Source organism: Copadichromis virginalis, linkage group LG12, assembly GCF_057382275.1.
Source record: "Copadichromis virginalis isolate Kocher_CV1m ecotype Utaka linkage group LG12, C_Virginalis_male_GT1.1, whole genome shotgun sequence".
NCBI classification, from domain to species: Eukaryota; Metazoa; Chordata; class Actinopteri; order Cichliformes; family Cichlidae; genus Copadichromis; species Copadichromis virginalis.
This window is the reverse complement of record NC_140629.1, coordinates 30,025,757-30,040,731: the sequence shown is the minus strand read 5'-3', so window position 1 is coordinate 30,040,731 and position 14,975 is coordinate 30,025,757. Positions and strand designations below refer to the sequence as shown.

Here is a 14,975-nt window from a genome sequence, read left to right as displayed (position 1 = left end):
AAACATCTGGTTTAATAGAGGTGCTCACACTACCAGGAGCACCTAGCTGCTACTTACTCTCTTAATTCCCATGGAAGCAGTCAGTTTTTAACAGGACTGAATAGAGTTGTTTTCACACGACTGTATCACTCTGACTCACTTCCCCTGCTGTTGGCTTTGTCTGAATTATTTCTTCAGTGCAAGTTAATTAACTTCTGTTCACTTGATCCTCTCTTGCTTGATAAGTTCTACCTAAAGAAGTCATACTGTAGCAAATCTGAGCAGTCAAATTGCATGATAAATCAATTTAAATATAAATATTGGCATTTTGCACCAATATAATCATATACTGCTTAATATTTTGTTTCAACTTTACAGTACCACCAAGTGTAACGCCTTCTGTTCTGGTCAGTTTGTTTCACAAGGCATCAAGAAATACTGTGATAATTCTTTATTTGATTTCATATCTTATGCATTCTCATTCAAAAGGCATGAAGATAGAAAAGGAGACAGAAAATGGGTCATGGCTATAAATATATAAAGAGGCAAAATCTTTACAACCAGTAACAATACATGAAGGCTTACGCTGACCGTACAGAAATGGGGCACGGCACTGTGGATTGCTAAAATATCTTTGAACAAAAGCCACATTGGACACAGGCTACATGGTAGTTAACATTTAACTTCATGCAACTGCCCAACAATGAAGCTGTGCCTTACCTTCACAGACAAACAATAGAAAAGACTGACTTATAACCATTTATTACCCCTCCCCATTTGGCAATGCTAAATATACAAATCTCAGCCCCAGTGTTTCCCAGAACATGTGAGCATCATTTCTTCTGTTGAAAGTGGAAATATGAAAAATACATACAGTGTAACTCACGTCTATACAGTCAAGTCTCACTGTAAATACAAGTACCATGCCACAGATCAAAGTACTCTGACTGGTCCATTAAAAAGAGAAGCACAGTAGTACAGTCAAGTACGAGATGACAGAATAGGCCACAATGGTCAGAACTGAAACTGGTCTACTTTAGCTACTTTAAGTATCCAATTACATTTCAAACCCCACCTTAAAATCAACAGAAAGCACATTCACGGACATTATAAATTATTTAAATTTGGCACAAATGCTAATAAAGTATTTTACTTAACGTGCAGATTAACAAGCATTTTTTTTCTAAGTACACAGAGGTCAAGATGCCAGTGCAATAGAATAATAATTAATAATATAATTGATTTTCATATGACATAATAAATAAGAGAAAATGCAATGTAAATGTAAAGCAAAGACATTTTTATAATTAAACAAGACGCTGAAACAAACACAAGGGACAGCAGCCAACAATCAGCAAAAACAGTGAGCCACAATCTTCATTGGTGAACATCATCAAAGGCACACACGCAAACTCACGCACGCACACACTATGTACCAGCCAATATATGCACATGCTTAGGCACAAATGTTTAATATGGGATCTGGTTTTGGTAATACTGGAGCATGTCGTAGGTCCTACTCCTGTTTAACACAAAGGGAAAAAAAGAAGGATGCAATCAGAACTCTATATATACATATTTTTTTCTTAAACATAGAAATAAAATCTACCAACCTGTTGCTGAGGAAGCAATTCTGGATGACTTTGATGATGAAAGATGCTGCATCTTTTTCACTCAACCCTGGGTTGAATCGCTGCCTAGATGAGGAAACAAGATTTTTAACAACAACAGCAACTAGCATTGAAGGTTCTAATCAGCTTATTCATATCAGCACGAAATGCAAAAACATTCTCACTCACTTGAGCAATTTGATGGTCTGTCCTCTGAAGCAGGGAAGACCCGTGTCCAGCATGAGCGTGACCAAGGAGACGACTGCATCCATGTAGGGCCTGATTCACCACAGAAACTCGTCTTAATGTTACATGTTACTATTCAAAGATCAGTTATTATTTTCTACAGCACTCACCTGACCGCCAGGTATCCCCTAACGCACATCTCCATGAACCACTTGAAGGGTGTCGCCTCCATTTTTCCACCCATGATCATCACCATTTCATCGGTTATCTTGATATCTGGCTCCCAGCCGAGGTTTCCACCGGGAGAACTTTCAAACATGAACCCAAAGTCTGGAAACAAATAAGCACACAGATGTAATTTCAATAAATTAATAGTTTTTTTAAAAAAATAGGAGTTTGGTTGGGAAAAGATAATTTTATGTAAAATTTATACAACTATGAATATTCAGAAGAGTTTTCACAAACTGCAGTCAGAACTTTGGATGAAAGCCATCTTTTACATTTTTCTAAAGCATTTTTCTCTATGCCACACAGTAATTGCTTTTTATTGATGTATAAATGTTTGTAGAGCCTTAAAATTCTTTTAAGAATGATAAACTACTAAACAGCTGGACTTTCATCATAGATTAGTGAGACACAGTTCATGGGAAAAAACTGGCAATTTTACTTGAAAATCAAAAAAAGCAACCGAAATGACAGTTTCAATAAGAGAACCACACAGAGAAACACACTGAATACACACCAATGTGAATGAGGTGGCCCTGGCTGTCCAGCATGATGTTGCCATTGTGTCTGTCTTTTATTTGCAGCAGGAAGAGCAGCAAGCTGTAAGCTGCCATACTGCGAATGAAGTTGTACCGTGCCTGAAAGGACAAGAGTTGGAGGGAATATGAAAAAAATCTGTCAATAGGAAAATGGTCTTTTAACTGACAGATTACTAGAAAAAAAACTAAGATTCAGTATTTACCTTCTGGAAGGCTAGAGTGGATTCATCTCCGTACTGGTTCCTGAAATAGTCGTACATGCCAAAGTCTGTCTGTCGGCCCAGTTGGTCACGAGACTTGCAGTCAGGGATGCACTCAATCACTCCACACTGTGGCACAACATCGGAAAGAGGAGGAATAAGAGGAAGTATAGATTTGCACATTCAGTAGTTCATGTAAGGAAGGAGTTGGTGTGAACTTACTCCTGGAGCAGTGGCCACCACCCTGTACGGAAACACATAGAGGTCAAGGCCCACCATCTGGAAGATGTTCTTAAAGAGGCTGATGATCTGAAGGGCCAGCATGTCCTGTGAACACAAATCAGCAAATAGTAGAGAAAATTAAATCGGGCTAAAATAGAGATAGCAATGATAATTAGGGAGAGGTTAATTATCAGGAGTATGAAAGTGAGACCTGTCTGCAATCATCTCCAACTTTGAAGATGGCTGCCTGCCAACAGATCCTCTTTGCCTCCTCTTCACTCTTCCCCTCATCCACCGAATCGGAGCGACACAGTAGACCTGAGGGAGAAACGTTATGGCACACTTTTAATCTCAGCGCAACTTTAATAAATATTTGTACAGCAGTTTTAATGCACCTTAAAGATAAGCGTACATATCTAACAAACAAACACACAGTCAGACACATGATCGTACACTCATCCTTCAAACAGATTCACACACACACACACACAAGAGGCAAAAGAATAATGGGCGAAAGATTAAGGAAGAGCTAATTCTTAGAAATTAGTTTTCAGCAGTCATTTAAAACAAAGCACAAATGTATCTGAATCTATTAGATTTAACAAATATTACAATTATGTATAAAGAAAAGAGATATGAACCAAGGATTAAGCCCTGGGTGATTCCACATACGGGTGGTGCTGATGACGACGACATACAGTTGTTAATATGAATTCTGATGTGTCTGTCAGATAAGTGTGACGAGAACCACATGACCAGTTTCAGAAGCATTAAAACTACTCCCTATCCCCTGTTCACTCAGAAATTGTGTTTTGGTCCTTACTGCGCTCGAGCTTCATCATACAGAATAATGCCTGTTTAGAGTTTGAGTCTAAGATTTGCATCAATAACACAAATTATCTGAAAGCCAATCCCAGTCCAATAGATCTAACTAAAGGAAAATTAAAACCCTGCATTACACACTGAAGAGAGACTTTAAGTGATGCAGGACTAATCTTGTAACCAGTAAACACTTTATGATTGGAGGAACTTCAGTTAATTTGTAACAAGTTAACTGAAACACACATTGTTGTGCACAGCAGAGCAGCACATGTTTGAAAGAGCCCTTTAACATAACCAGTACCTTCTTTTTCCAGCTCAATGACTCCACACCTCTTAACTTTGAATTTGGCCAGGTAGGGAGCCTTGGCAGCACTAAACAAAAACACAAAGAGTAGAAGAGCATATTTTTACACTTTAACATTTCACTGTTTTATTTTAATTCTAAAAAAAAAAATGTAAAAGTTGGTTAGTATGCCCACCTCTGCATAGGAGTACCAGATTTGTAATCTATATCCAAAACTATGGCCTCTGGGTTACTGGGCAGATAACAGCCAGGCTGGACTTTGATCTGTGACATGGCTTCCAGACAGGCCCTCTTCCTCTCCTCTCCTTTGGGAAAGGGTCTGACAAGGACAAACAAAACAACTTAAACTCACAGAGTTACAACACTTGTAGGTCTATTACCTCTGTTACTTAGAAAAGCATGCATGGGTATCTCCATGAATGACTCCAGATCATATGTGACAGCCAGGCTCTGCTGTTAACCACAGAGGGGAGCTGCCAGGATAGAGTTTTGAAGTCAGGGGACAGACCCTTCTCCCCTGGCTTGTTGCAATTAGTGCTGTAATAAGGGCAGAGGGGAATTTCCCAACCTCTAGTGGCCTGACAAAACACTCTCTGTATCAAGGTTGTCAGAAAACAGCTCATCAGCTGCAGAGTGTACACACTAGTGGACAGGCGGTCGGGGGCTGGGGAAACACAGCATAGCCTGTTTTCCAAAATTAAGTATGATGGGAGTGACAGCGAAGCAACAAATAGACAAATAAATGAACAACAAAGGGATTTAAAGAGCAGAACACTGGAGCCAGGGGAAGGAACAAAGCTTCTTGGCTCATGGGAATAAGTGTTATCACTTCATGAACACTTTGCAGATTACCAAGAGGGCTTGGATCTTTTTAAACAGAAAGGCTCAACTCCAGCAGTTACTTTGAAATCTCTGAAAAAAGTCAGAACATTAACTTGATATTTTTCATCTTTTGTCTCAGGTGTTCATGAGTTTTGAGATTGAGGAACATAGTTAAGGACAAAAGAAGAAAAAATAACTTAAGGAAGCAACACTGTAGCAAAAGTTCACTTTGGAAACTCCCTAAAACGTAAACAACTTAAAATTCATAAAAGCACAGTGAAATAAATAGTGTTTTCATACTTTATAATGGCTGACACATTGGTTATTTCATTGAAGAAGTCAAACTCCCTCTGGTAGAAGTCTTTGGCCGGGCCAGACAGTGAATTGATGATCTCCTCCACCATCTGTTCCAACAGTTCTCCTATGTCAGCTGCAGGACAGAAGATCTTGAGTTTTTGCAACTGTAACAACATATTGCAATATTTACACTGAACATTTCACATCTGGTAGTTGCAGCAACCAAATGGTCACCCAGAGGTTGAACATGCAATACTTTCAATGGCAGATTGCCTGGTGAAGGTTGCCCAACCTCCAGACAAACCGGTGAAGGTTTGCAAATAACTTCCATGCCAACTGGTTGTATTCTGGTTATAATCCTATATAAAAGAAAGGCTATGCATTTATGTCATTTTGCAGTTAAATCATAATCCTGCAGCAATCTGCGAGGTTCTGTAGTTAATATGATAGCAAAAGATTTGTGGTTTCTGAAGATGTAACATGGGTAACCACTGTATTCTCATAAAGAGATTGCATGTGATTTCCAAGTTGACCCAAACTGACAGAAGACCGTCTTTATTAATGTTTTATCGCCATCTTGAGGCACCAAGATGCTTTGGAGAAAACATCAGACTGTGAGTGGTCACAGATGTGGTCTGGTCCATTTCAAAAGGCAACAAGATTATTGGTCATTGCACATGTTCTAGACCCACTGCTTTTTTTAGTGTGAGTGTGGCATAGTGAAGAAATAATGAAGGTGAGCATCTCACGATCTTTTTGGTTTCCTTCCTCATCCAGGTATATGTTCGTCTTCATGTTCCAGATGAACTGGTGAGCCAGCAGCTGAGACTTCTGAGCAGCCCACAGGATGTACTCTCTCACATAACCCATCTGCACCAGGATGCAAACAGGGAAATTCGATCATTTATTCATGTTACGAGGGCTCTGAATGTATTTGCTGACTCAGAAAATATGATAATTACCTTGTCATAACGAAGAGCTTGTACAATTTGAGGAATGTAAAACAAAATGGCATCCTAAAAAGAGAATAAAAACAAAAAGTAATTAACACTACACCAACAATTTAGCTTATTACAGTAAACTTCACTCAAATGTCATTTCTAATCATGTTTAAAGGAAAGGAAATTTGTAAGGGGAAATGAAGGTACTTTCCCAACCCTTTTTCATCAGATAACCTAAAAACCGTCTATCATGCATATAAATCTTCTTTAATATCAACATTAGAAATAAAATAAAACTATAAATTTTCTGTAAACTGCATCTGGACAACCATTAGCCCACCACTACTCAATTGTAACTGTAGCTACTGTATTTAAACTGTTATTCTTGAGGTTTTTTCAAACTGATAACATCATTTGTCGATCTATAGCAGCCATTACCAAAGTCGAGCCGTGGCCCACTTAAATCCAGAAAACCCCATGGGGCCCACCCAATCTTAATCTTCACTCTAATCAAAATACAACAGAAAGTGATGTGTTTCCTTAAAAAGGAACACAGGCGGTTGGCTATAAATTGCTAATGCAACCGAGTTATCTGCAAAGTGTTATGGCTAATGTGTGACCCACCTGCCACAGGGAGGTGGGTCACACATTTCACGAACCTCAATGAAAGAGCAGTAAATTTAGGTGAGAGTAATATCACAAACTACCTCCTATTACCCAAAAAACAATTTTTATTCACTTTTTATATAAATAAATGAATAAATGTTTATAATACTTGTAATTTCTTCCTGAATTTCTCTTATTAATTTGTCCCACCAGGAGACCTCACCCCACGGTTTGGGAATCATTGATCCATACAATTAACTTACATGATCAACTAGCTATACATTTGTTCATCCTCCATTTAAATGTACTGTTTTCCACTGGAAGTTCAACTTCTACCACCATGTTTGCAGATGTGGAATTGTTATTTGAAGGCCCTGTCTCTCTCCTATAATTTCTATGGTTAACCTACACTGTTATCCCACACTTTAATAACTTATTTTAACTGTTTATCCGACCGTATTAACTGTTTTCAAGTTTAATTGTTTGCCGACAGTATCAGATGTTATTTTCAACTGTTAAACCAGTCCCATGAGATTTATGGCTAACTATCCACTCACTTTTTAACCATCTAGTTAACAGTTATGAATTTCCTGTCGCTGCTCATTTCAACACTTTATCCATTTCTGGTAGTCAAATCTTAACTTTTCTTGAATTAACTGTAACAGCTGGGTTCATCTTTACACCCATGTGAAAAAAATGAAAATAATTGTATATCTCTACACACGGGAGGAAAGGAGCGGAGCACTTTGACCCCATACTGGGCTGTGAGGGGATGAGGAGGGTACATGGACGAGAAGTAGGATAGTCCAGTTGGTGGATCTGCTGGAGCCCAGCACAGGATATGACTCAGCTCTGGAGAATCAGCATCAATTGTGTGCCATGTCACCAGAAACTGCAGAAAAACATCAAAAAGTATTAAAATTGAATCCACCCAAAGGTGGATTACTATGATAGGTCCCATATAATGTATCACAGAATCAGCCCTGATTGTGTGCTAACTAGCCACCAGAGGAAACTGTGTTTATTAGTTACTAAATTAACTGGAATAAACAAGTATGATCTGTCAAAGAGCATTATCTGCAAAATCACAGTGGTCATTGGGGAAAGCTGTGTTTTTCCTCCACTGCTCCTTCTTTAAACAGGTACAAGACTCATTAAGAGTTCAATCACGCAAAACTAAACACAAAGGACTGAAGAGGGCTGGAGGGAAAACGATTACTCAATAACACAATTTCTCATGTGACACTATAGCCACTTAAAAAAAAACACTAAGTGACAAACAAAAACTTTTTAGTTTGTTCATAAAATGTGTTAGTTTCATGATGACAGTTACTGTGTCAGTGGTACTTTGTTCTGGAGGTTTAAGCCTTTACTGAAAACCAGCTGAGTTACAGTACTTTAAACCATTCACTCTAAGTTTGTTCTTGCACACATGATGTTTGCTCGACACTAAAATAAAAGCATCATGAATTAAACCAAACAGACAATTGTCACAATCCACCTGGTGGTTTGTGAAGACAGGTGGTAGATCTCACCTTGACTGCCTCAGGAACGTCACACACAGCAGCTGGATCCATTCGCACTAAACGAGTCACCTCAGAGACAATAGCCTCTGTGTTTTTGAACCTGAAACAAAATAAATAAATAAAAATCAATAAATGGCTTATGTCTATCCATAAATGACACATGACACTTACCTTATTTCAACAACAAAATTATTTAAGTTGCTAAACAAGCCAAAGTCAGCCATCTGTTGCTGTCTCATGTTATTTTAAAGCAGTTTCATGGCCAATGAGTTTTTTTTCCCTTGATGTTTTATTCATATTTTGATATTTAATTACCAATAACTAGATTTTTAATTTAGCAATGGTGAAGATGAGTGTCAGAGGTGACTTGCGACAGCAAGAAGTGCAAGAATGAAAGGGAAGAATTTACAAAAAAAAAAAAAAAACTGTTAGTGAAAACTGCCATCATGTACGGTTTGGAAACGATGGCACTGACAAAAATACAGAAAGCCAAGGTGAACATGTGATGTTAACATTTTCAGTGGGAGACCAAGATGGACAAGACTAAAAATGAGTCTCTCAGAGGGACGGCTCAGTTTAAGCATTTTAGAGACAAAGTCAGAAAGGCGATGCTGAGATGGTTTGGACATGTGCAGAGGAAGGATGGTGGATACACCAAACATTATTTTATTATTTCAGAATTTAAAACAAGATTTTTTTTTTAATTTATGCTTTTTACTTTAACTGTTTTCTGTTGAACACAAGCATTCAAGTTTTTCAAATTTTCAAATTAGACAGAATGTATTACATTTATGAAACAGGATGCAAAGCACTTTGATGTTCTGTGTACCTGGCAGGCAGCTGGAGGGCAAGGTAGGGTGCTATGCTCCACGCTAGATTGACGTTGTCCTTCCACTGTTTCTCCGTCAGACTGATGTATCTGGATCTCCAGTTAGCAATACTTGTCTCCACTGACTGTTCTGTAGTAATGGCAAGCTCTTGAGTGGATAAGGGATTGTACCATATTGTCAGCCGCTCAATCTCACTGGCCTGGAAAGAAACATACAAGTTTAGATCAGTTGGATTTCATGTAATTTGCATTATGAAGATTGTGAAACATAAAGTAGCTAAAGTAGAAGCCCAAATTAAAAAGATGACCTATTATGCTTATTTACATTTGTTATTATTGAACTCCACTTGAATGATTTCCAGTTCAATTTAACCCTTATTTATGTCATTCAAGTTTATTGTCTCCCTGAAACAAGTTCCTCAATGTTCAAGCCACTCTCCCTGCAAGTCAACTACTTCTTACTGGCTGCCCAGTCAGAGAGTTTGAAGAGCAGACAAGTGGAACTGCTGTGCCTGAACTGACCATATTAAGGCTACCCGCTGTCAGTGACATCATGCAGAACCAAGAGTAGAAAAAAAAGTCTAAAACCTGAGCTTATGGCTCATAGAGAATACTTGTATATACTCTGACTTCAGGATTTTTACATTTTATTCATGTTTAATATAATCATGCAGCACTGTAACAGAAAAAGCATAATAGGTCAACTTGCAACTATCTATTCATAAAAAGAAAAATATACTAAAGCATGCGCTTCACTTTATTGCCACATATTTGTGAATAATAATACTTGTTGAAATACCAGTAAAGCCAGAAGAAGAGTCCTGCGTTTCATGTAATACTTGTGCAGCTGGGTGCCTCTATTGCTTTTTTTAGACAGTCCTGAAATGTATAAAGAAAGAGTGGTGAAAAAGAAGTCACTGCATATATAATTTTAACACACTGCGTGTTTTACCTGATTTCTTGGATATGGTGGACATCCCTGAGGACAGAGGGTATGTGTTGATCCATCCCTGAGCGACCTGCTGCCTCTGACCCACTGCTACGTCGAGACTGCTTCGGCTGTCTGTCACTGCCACTACAGACAGGCTGTTCACAGACATGTCTTGGGGATCTGTGTAACAATAAATACCATCAGGCCCAGATCTAAACATCAAAACATAAACTTTAAGAAAATAATACTGATGACTGAAATCCTGTGACTGTTTTTTTCTGTTCAAAGCATCAGTATAACATCACAGAGTGATGACAATGGCTGTACAAAATAGTTATTCATTAATAATTACTGAAGATATACCTGGAGGAACCAGCTGGTTGGCAGTCAGATATTTCTTGTCAGACTGCAGGCTGGCATAAAACTTGATCATTATACTGATGTCTTCTCTCAGCCTTTTATCTGTTTGAGTGGGAAATCTGGGAGCAACGCTACACAGAAACAAACATAAAAATAAGTCATTAAACAGCTTTAAAGACACTTTTTCTTTATCGCAAATAAAACTAGTTTAATTACCTGAAGTAATCAAAAGCTGTGGAATAGATTTTTTCTCGCAGTACGTTCCTGATGGTAGCATTTGTCACCACATCAGCATGCAGAAGATTAAGACCAAGAGTCAACAGCCTGAAATAAAGCAACAGTTTAGGATTATGCATATGGCGATGCTGCTGATAGATTAGAATAGAATAGAATAGAATAGAATAGAATTCAACTTCATTGTTATTGCACATGTTACAAGTACAAGCCAACGAAATGCAGTTTGCATCCATCCAGAAAGTGTTTTAGCAATAATATAGATTTAATACAGAATATAGATCTATTATAGGTATGTTACAACGTACACGGTATGAAGGTGTGTTCTGAGTATACTATAACTATAAGTATGTACAGGCTATAGCCGTAGTGAGTGTACAAGCTATGTACAGGCTATGAATAGGTTATACATGTAGTTAAAAATATGAAAACTATACAGATTGTAGATTACAATTGTCTATTTATACTCGCAATTGTATAACAGTTGTATTTGTAAACAAATACTATGATTGCCACAGTATTTCAAAGTAAACACCTGAATCTTGGTCCAATGGCAGCAATATGTTTGTTTATGCTGCTTTTGGATCCTCCTACATTCAAAGACAGAGATCGCTGTAAAATGGCGGTGAAAATCTCCACTTGGTCAGCACTGGAGTACTTGGCTATCTCGAACCTCTGCACCAGAAACTTGAAGAAAGAAAGAAAAAGAAAATGTTTATGTCTCAAACCTTTACCAGTTTGTAGAAACAAATAAGCTTTGTAGGTGATGAGATCCAAAATTCTTGGGCTGATCGACTCTTCCAGATGTAGCATATTAAAATAGATTTAAAAACTGATCAGTATTGACCTACAATATGCTGGACTCACTCAGCACCGTCTTTAATTAGATATCTATCCATTAAAAGTCAGGACAAGTGATGAAAAACATTCAGCAAAGAAACAGTTCAAAAGCAGCTAGATGGCCACATTACTTTTAAAAATGAACATTAAACAGCAAACAACACAATATTATTCTGTATAACTGACCTCTATCCAGAGGAAGTGAGGCACGACATCAGGAGCACAGGGTGTAGGTTGACTCTCCTCTGAGACAGCCAGAGGGCCAGCCTCGACCTTAGCCTCCAAGAATAAACCCATTTTCAGCTCTACTGTCATCTGCCAAGCTCCTGCCATTTCACGCATGAACTAAGAAGAAACATTAAAGATAATCAACTTAAACTAAACATGCATTCATGTAATTATTTAAACGATTTTAAGAGAAGTGACACATACTGGCACTTCCACCCCATTGTGCGCAGCCAGTAGCCATTCCCAGCAGGCAATGGCAGTTTCCATGCCATGTTCTGTAAACATCTTCAGAGGAGACCAACAAAGATGGTGCAAGAGCAGTGGATCGCAGTCTGAAAGCCAGACATAAAAACAAGAAAATTACTAATGAAAAGTGAACTTTATATAATAATTAAATGAATAAATAAATAACAGGCGTGATTTAAGAGAAGCAGAGCTGCTCACTTTTGGTAGTTATAAGGAGGGCAGCCATCTTGAACATGGCCTGGGTGAAGGCCTCGGGGTCTTTTTTATCTAGAGCACTGGTCATCTGATGGATCATCAACTTGTTGAGATCCGACTGGCTGTGAGTCGCCTCTGAGAACTGGATCATACCAGCCACCTAGACAGTACATAAAAAAGACAGGAGATAGCATCAGAGAGCAGAAGAGAATAGGAGTAGCTGTGCTTTTAAATATTCCCAGTATAGTTTACCTCTCCTGTGTACCGGTTTCGCAGATTGAGTGACGCCATGAAGTTGGAGTAGTCTTTTTTCACACATGCTGGTCTCTCTGTCAGCTGGGTGGTCTGAAGGGGGGAAAAAAACACAATGTAACTGCCAAATAACTGCATGGAAACTATGGAAGCATGAGCGACAGCTTTAATGTCACACTTGGATATACTGAGGGTGTCATGCCTGAGGCCTTTTTCTCTGTATTTAGTGATCAGACCAACCTGAGGGAAAGCAGCCTATGGTTGGGCACATGGTGGAGGACAGTACCGGCATAACCAGTAAGCCAAATGGGCAACCAGCCAGCCAGCCAACCAACCCACCAGTCCATTGCAGGTAAGTAACCAGGTAACCAGCAAATCCGTACACAGGCCAAGCAACCAGGTAGGTAGTTCGGTGCAGTTTAATAAAGACAAAATACAACAAATGAAGCAAATGAAAAGACAGATATAGCAGAATGCAGGCCCAAAGAAAATATAAGAAATGCCTAGCAAGCAAAATAATGTCACACAGACTAGTAAGCATGCACACATGAACATAGACATCTACAAATTGTTTAAAAAGCAACTAAATAAAACACACAAGCTATATGTGCACAACAAAAAAAAATCAACAAGGACCTTTTTCTGAATACAAACAAAAAGCCGACGTCTTTGGCAAAGCTGCTAAATTGCACATGGCATGTTAAAAAGCACTTTATGTTGGACAGCTGTTAATGAGCATTCAATCAACAAACCTGGGAGGCCATTTAGAATTAAACATTCTTAGTTTGCAGTTTGCTCCAAGTACAGTGTGTTACTAAAATGCTCTTTCTCCTGTCATCTACTGTGCTCTAAGAATTCTGACTACACATATCTTTGGTAGAACTGTGTCTTTGCACTAATTTGCATCTAAACTATATATTAAAAAAAATACCGTATTGGTTTAGTGAATGTTATCTTTCTGCAGAATTGCTAAAATGCAGTAGATTCTATCTCACCATCAGTTTGGTTCATTTTGTCTACATTTATCTTGACATTTAGTTGGGGGTTAAATCCAATATTTACAGTATGATAACTGCGGTGATCAGAAGGATTTGTGTGAAGCCGTGGCTGTAAGTGTATCTGTGACTCACGCCTAGTGTAGTACTCTGTCTGTTGTAGCCTGCAAAGTGAAGTATGCTCTCTGTGGCCATTGCAAGGCCAGTGTGCTGTGACAGTCCTGACACCCAGATCTGATGCTTGTTCAGATACTCCTGCAAGAAAAATCGAAATAGCAGATATGACAAGAATCATTTACAGTCACTTATGCCTTGTTTACTCAAAGTAAACACTCCTTTTCAAAATGCAGAGGTAAAAGTTAATTGCTTGCTTAAAATAAATTAATAGTGGCCATCTATTAAATAAAAACTTAAAAGAAACTAACCTGTAGGTGGGACTTTGTGACCGAAGGAGCCCATTTCATTGCTTCTTTCAGGATCTCACCACAGCGAGCAGCAAAGTCTTTTACTATGCTCTAAAAGGAGTTGGGAAATAAAGGCATAGTGCTACTTTATTAAGAACAAGAGTGGCAATAATATTCAATATTTAGTATTTACTGTTATATTCACATAGATCATTGCAATGATGTTGTTTATTATATTGCTCTCTTTTTCTTTGCTTGTTTTCTCTTTTTTCTTTCTCAACAGGTGATCCAGGTGATTGATATGTGTATTTTTTGTCTGTTTGTTTTGTTGGTTTTTGTTTTTTTGCCCTTCATCACCGTTCCTCTTCCCCGCTGTTTTTCTTTCCCTACCTCTCTTTCTTTCTCCCTTTTCTTTCCCCCAGTCTGTCTGTCCCGTGTGTAGCAAGTGAAAATAAAATAAAATAAACAAAAATAAATAAAAGGTGAATCAAATAGACCGATACGGCAAGGCCGGGATGGTTCATTTGGTAAAGTAAATTCATTGGGCATCTTTCTTCTGATGGCAAAAAGAGTGGCGGACATTCACTGAGTAAAATAAATTCTAGCACAAACCAAATGCCACTTGTTTATTTAACTTCTACATTTTTTTAAGAGCCCAAACCTCAGTCCACCATTAAAATACAGTTTACACTTGATATGATAAAAAAGAACTCTCTCCCTACTATTGTTGAAGCCCATACTGTGCTGTCCTCTAGTGGTCAGAAGTGTAATAACAGCCCAAACTCACCTCTCTGGCTTCGTATGTGTCAGGAACAGTGATCCTGTATGGGGTGTCGGGAATGTCATAGTATGGCTGGTCCTTATGAATGTCCTAAAGTAAAGGAGAATACATTTTGTTCACATGAAGTCTATATTTGCATCTATTTAAACACTTCCATGAGATCTAACTTAAAACCTCTTTTATTCGACCACAGCACACCGACTTGCTGACTCTGCATTATGTTATCGGTACAGGGACCGAGAACCAGGCACTCAAACAGAGAACCTGGCACTCTGTCTATCACATCAACCCTCTCCTCATACTCACAGCACTTAGTGACAGAGAGAGTGTCTGCAGAATGTCCAACATGGTCTTTAACACACGACCGCTCCAGAGTAGATGAGGGAATCTGGTTCAGAAAG

The 14,975-nt window shown here is 38.5% G+C and overlaps 1 protein-coding gene across 2 annotated transcripts in view; it reads right to left on the bottom strand.

The window, feature by feature from the left end:
• Positions 1-415: 415 nt before the first annotated feature.
• Positions 416-14,975, bottom strand: part of pi4kab (phosphatidylinositol 4-kinase, catalytic, alpha b) — a 29,714-nt gene continuing 15,154 nt past the window's right edge. The window contains exons 26-55 of one of the 2 annotated variants that reach the window (XM_085475958.1): positions 14,881-14,962; positions 14,581-14,664; positions 13,815-13,904; positions 13,525-13,644; positions 12,635-12,649; positions 12,395-12,487; positions 12,146-12,302; positions 11,906-12,033; positions 11,660-11,818; positions 11,169-11,320; positions 10,616-10,723; positions 10,403-10,530; positions 10,061-10,219; positions 9,908-9,987; positions 9,109-9,308; positions 8,289-8,379; positions 7,478-7,645; positions 6,169-6,222; positions 5,956-6,076; positions 5,210-5,339; positions 4,263-4,406; positions 4,085-4,155; positions 3,173-3,279; positions 2,962-3,066; positions 2,743-2,868; positions 2,518-2,638; positions 1,946-2,105; positions 1,779-1,868; positions 1,593-1,676; positions 416-1,501 (exon numbers count right to left, since the gene is read on the bottom strand). In XM_085475958.1, coding sequence (XP_085332084.1) covers positions 1,450-1,501; positions 1,593-1,676; positions 1,779-1,868; positions 1,946-2,105; positions 2,518-2,638; positions 2,743-2,868; positions 2,962-3,066; positions 3,173-3,279; positions 4,085-4,155; positions 4,263-4,406; positions 5,210-5,339; positions 5,956-6,076; positions 6,169-6,222; positions 7,478-7,645; positions 8,289-8,379; positions 9,109-9,308; positions 9,908-9,987; positions 10,061-10,219; positions 10,403-10,530; positions 10,616-10,723; positions 11,169-11,320; positions 11,660-11,818; positions 11,906-12,033; positions 12,146-12,302; positions 12,395-12,487; positions 12,635-12,649; positions 13,525-13,644; positions 13,815-13,904; positions 14,581-14,664; positions 14,881-14,962 — 3,379 coding nt within the window. In that variant the 3' untranslated portion in view covers positions 416-1,449. The remainder of the gene's footprint in view (positions 1,502-1,592; positions 1,677-1,778; positions 1,869-1,945; positions 2,106-2,517; positions 2,639-2,742; positions 2,869-2,961; positions 3,067-3,172; positions 3,280-4,084; positions 4,156-4,262; positions 4,407-5,209; positions 5,340-5,955; positions 6,077-6,168; positions 6,223-7,477; positions 7,646-8,288; positions 8,380-9,108; positions 9,309-9,907; positions 9,988-10,060; positions 10,220-10,402; positions 10,531-10,615; positions 10,724-11,168; positions 11,321-11,659; positions 11,819-11,905; positions 12,034-12,145; positions 12,303-12,394; positions 12,488-12,634; positions 12,650-13,524; positions 13,645-13,814; positions 13,905-14,580; positions 14,665-14,880; positions 14,963-14,975) is intronic. The other variant, XM_085475959.1, reaches the window with a different exon arrangement.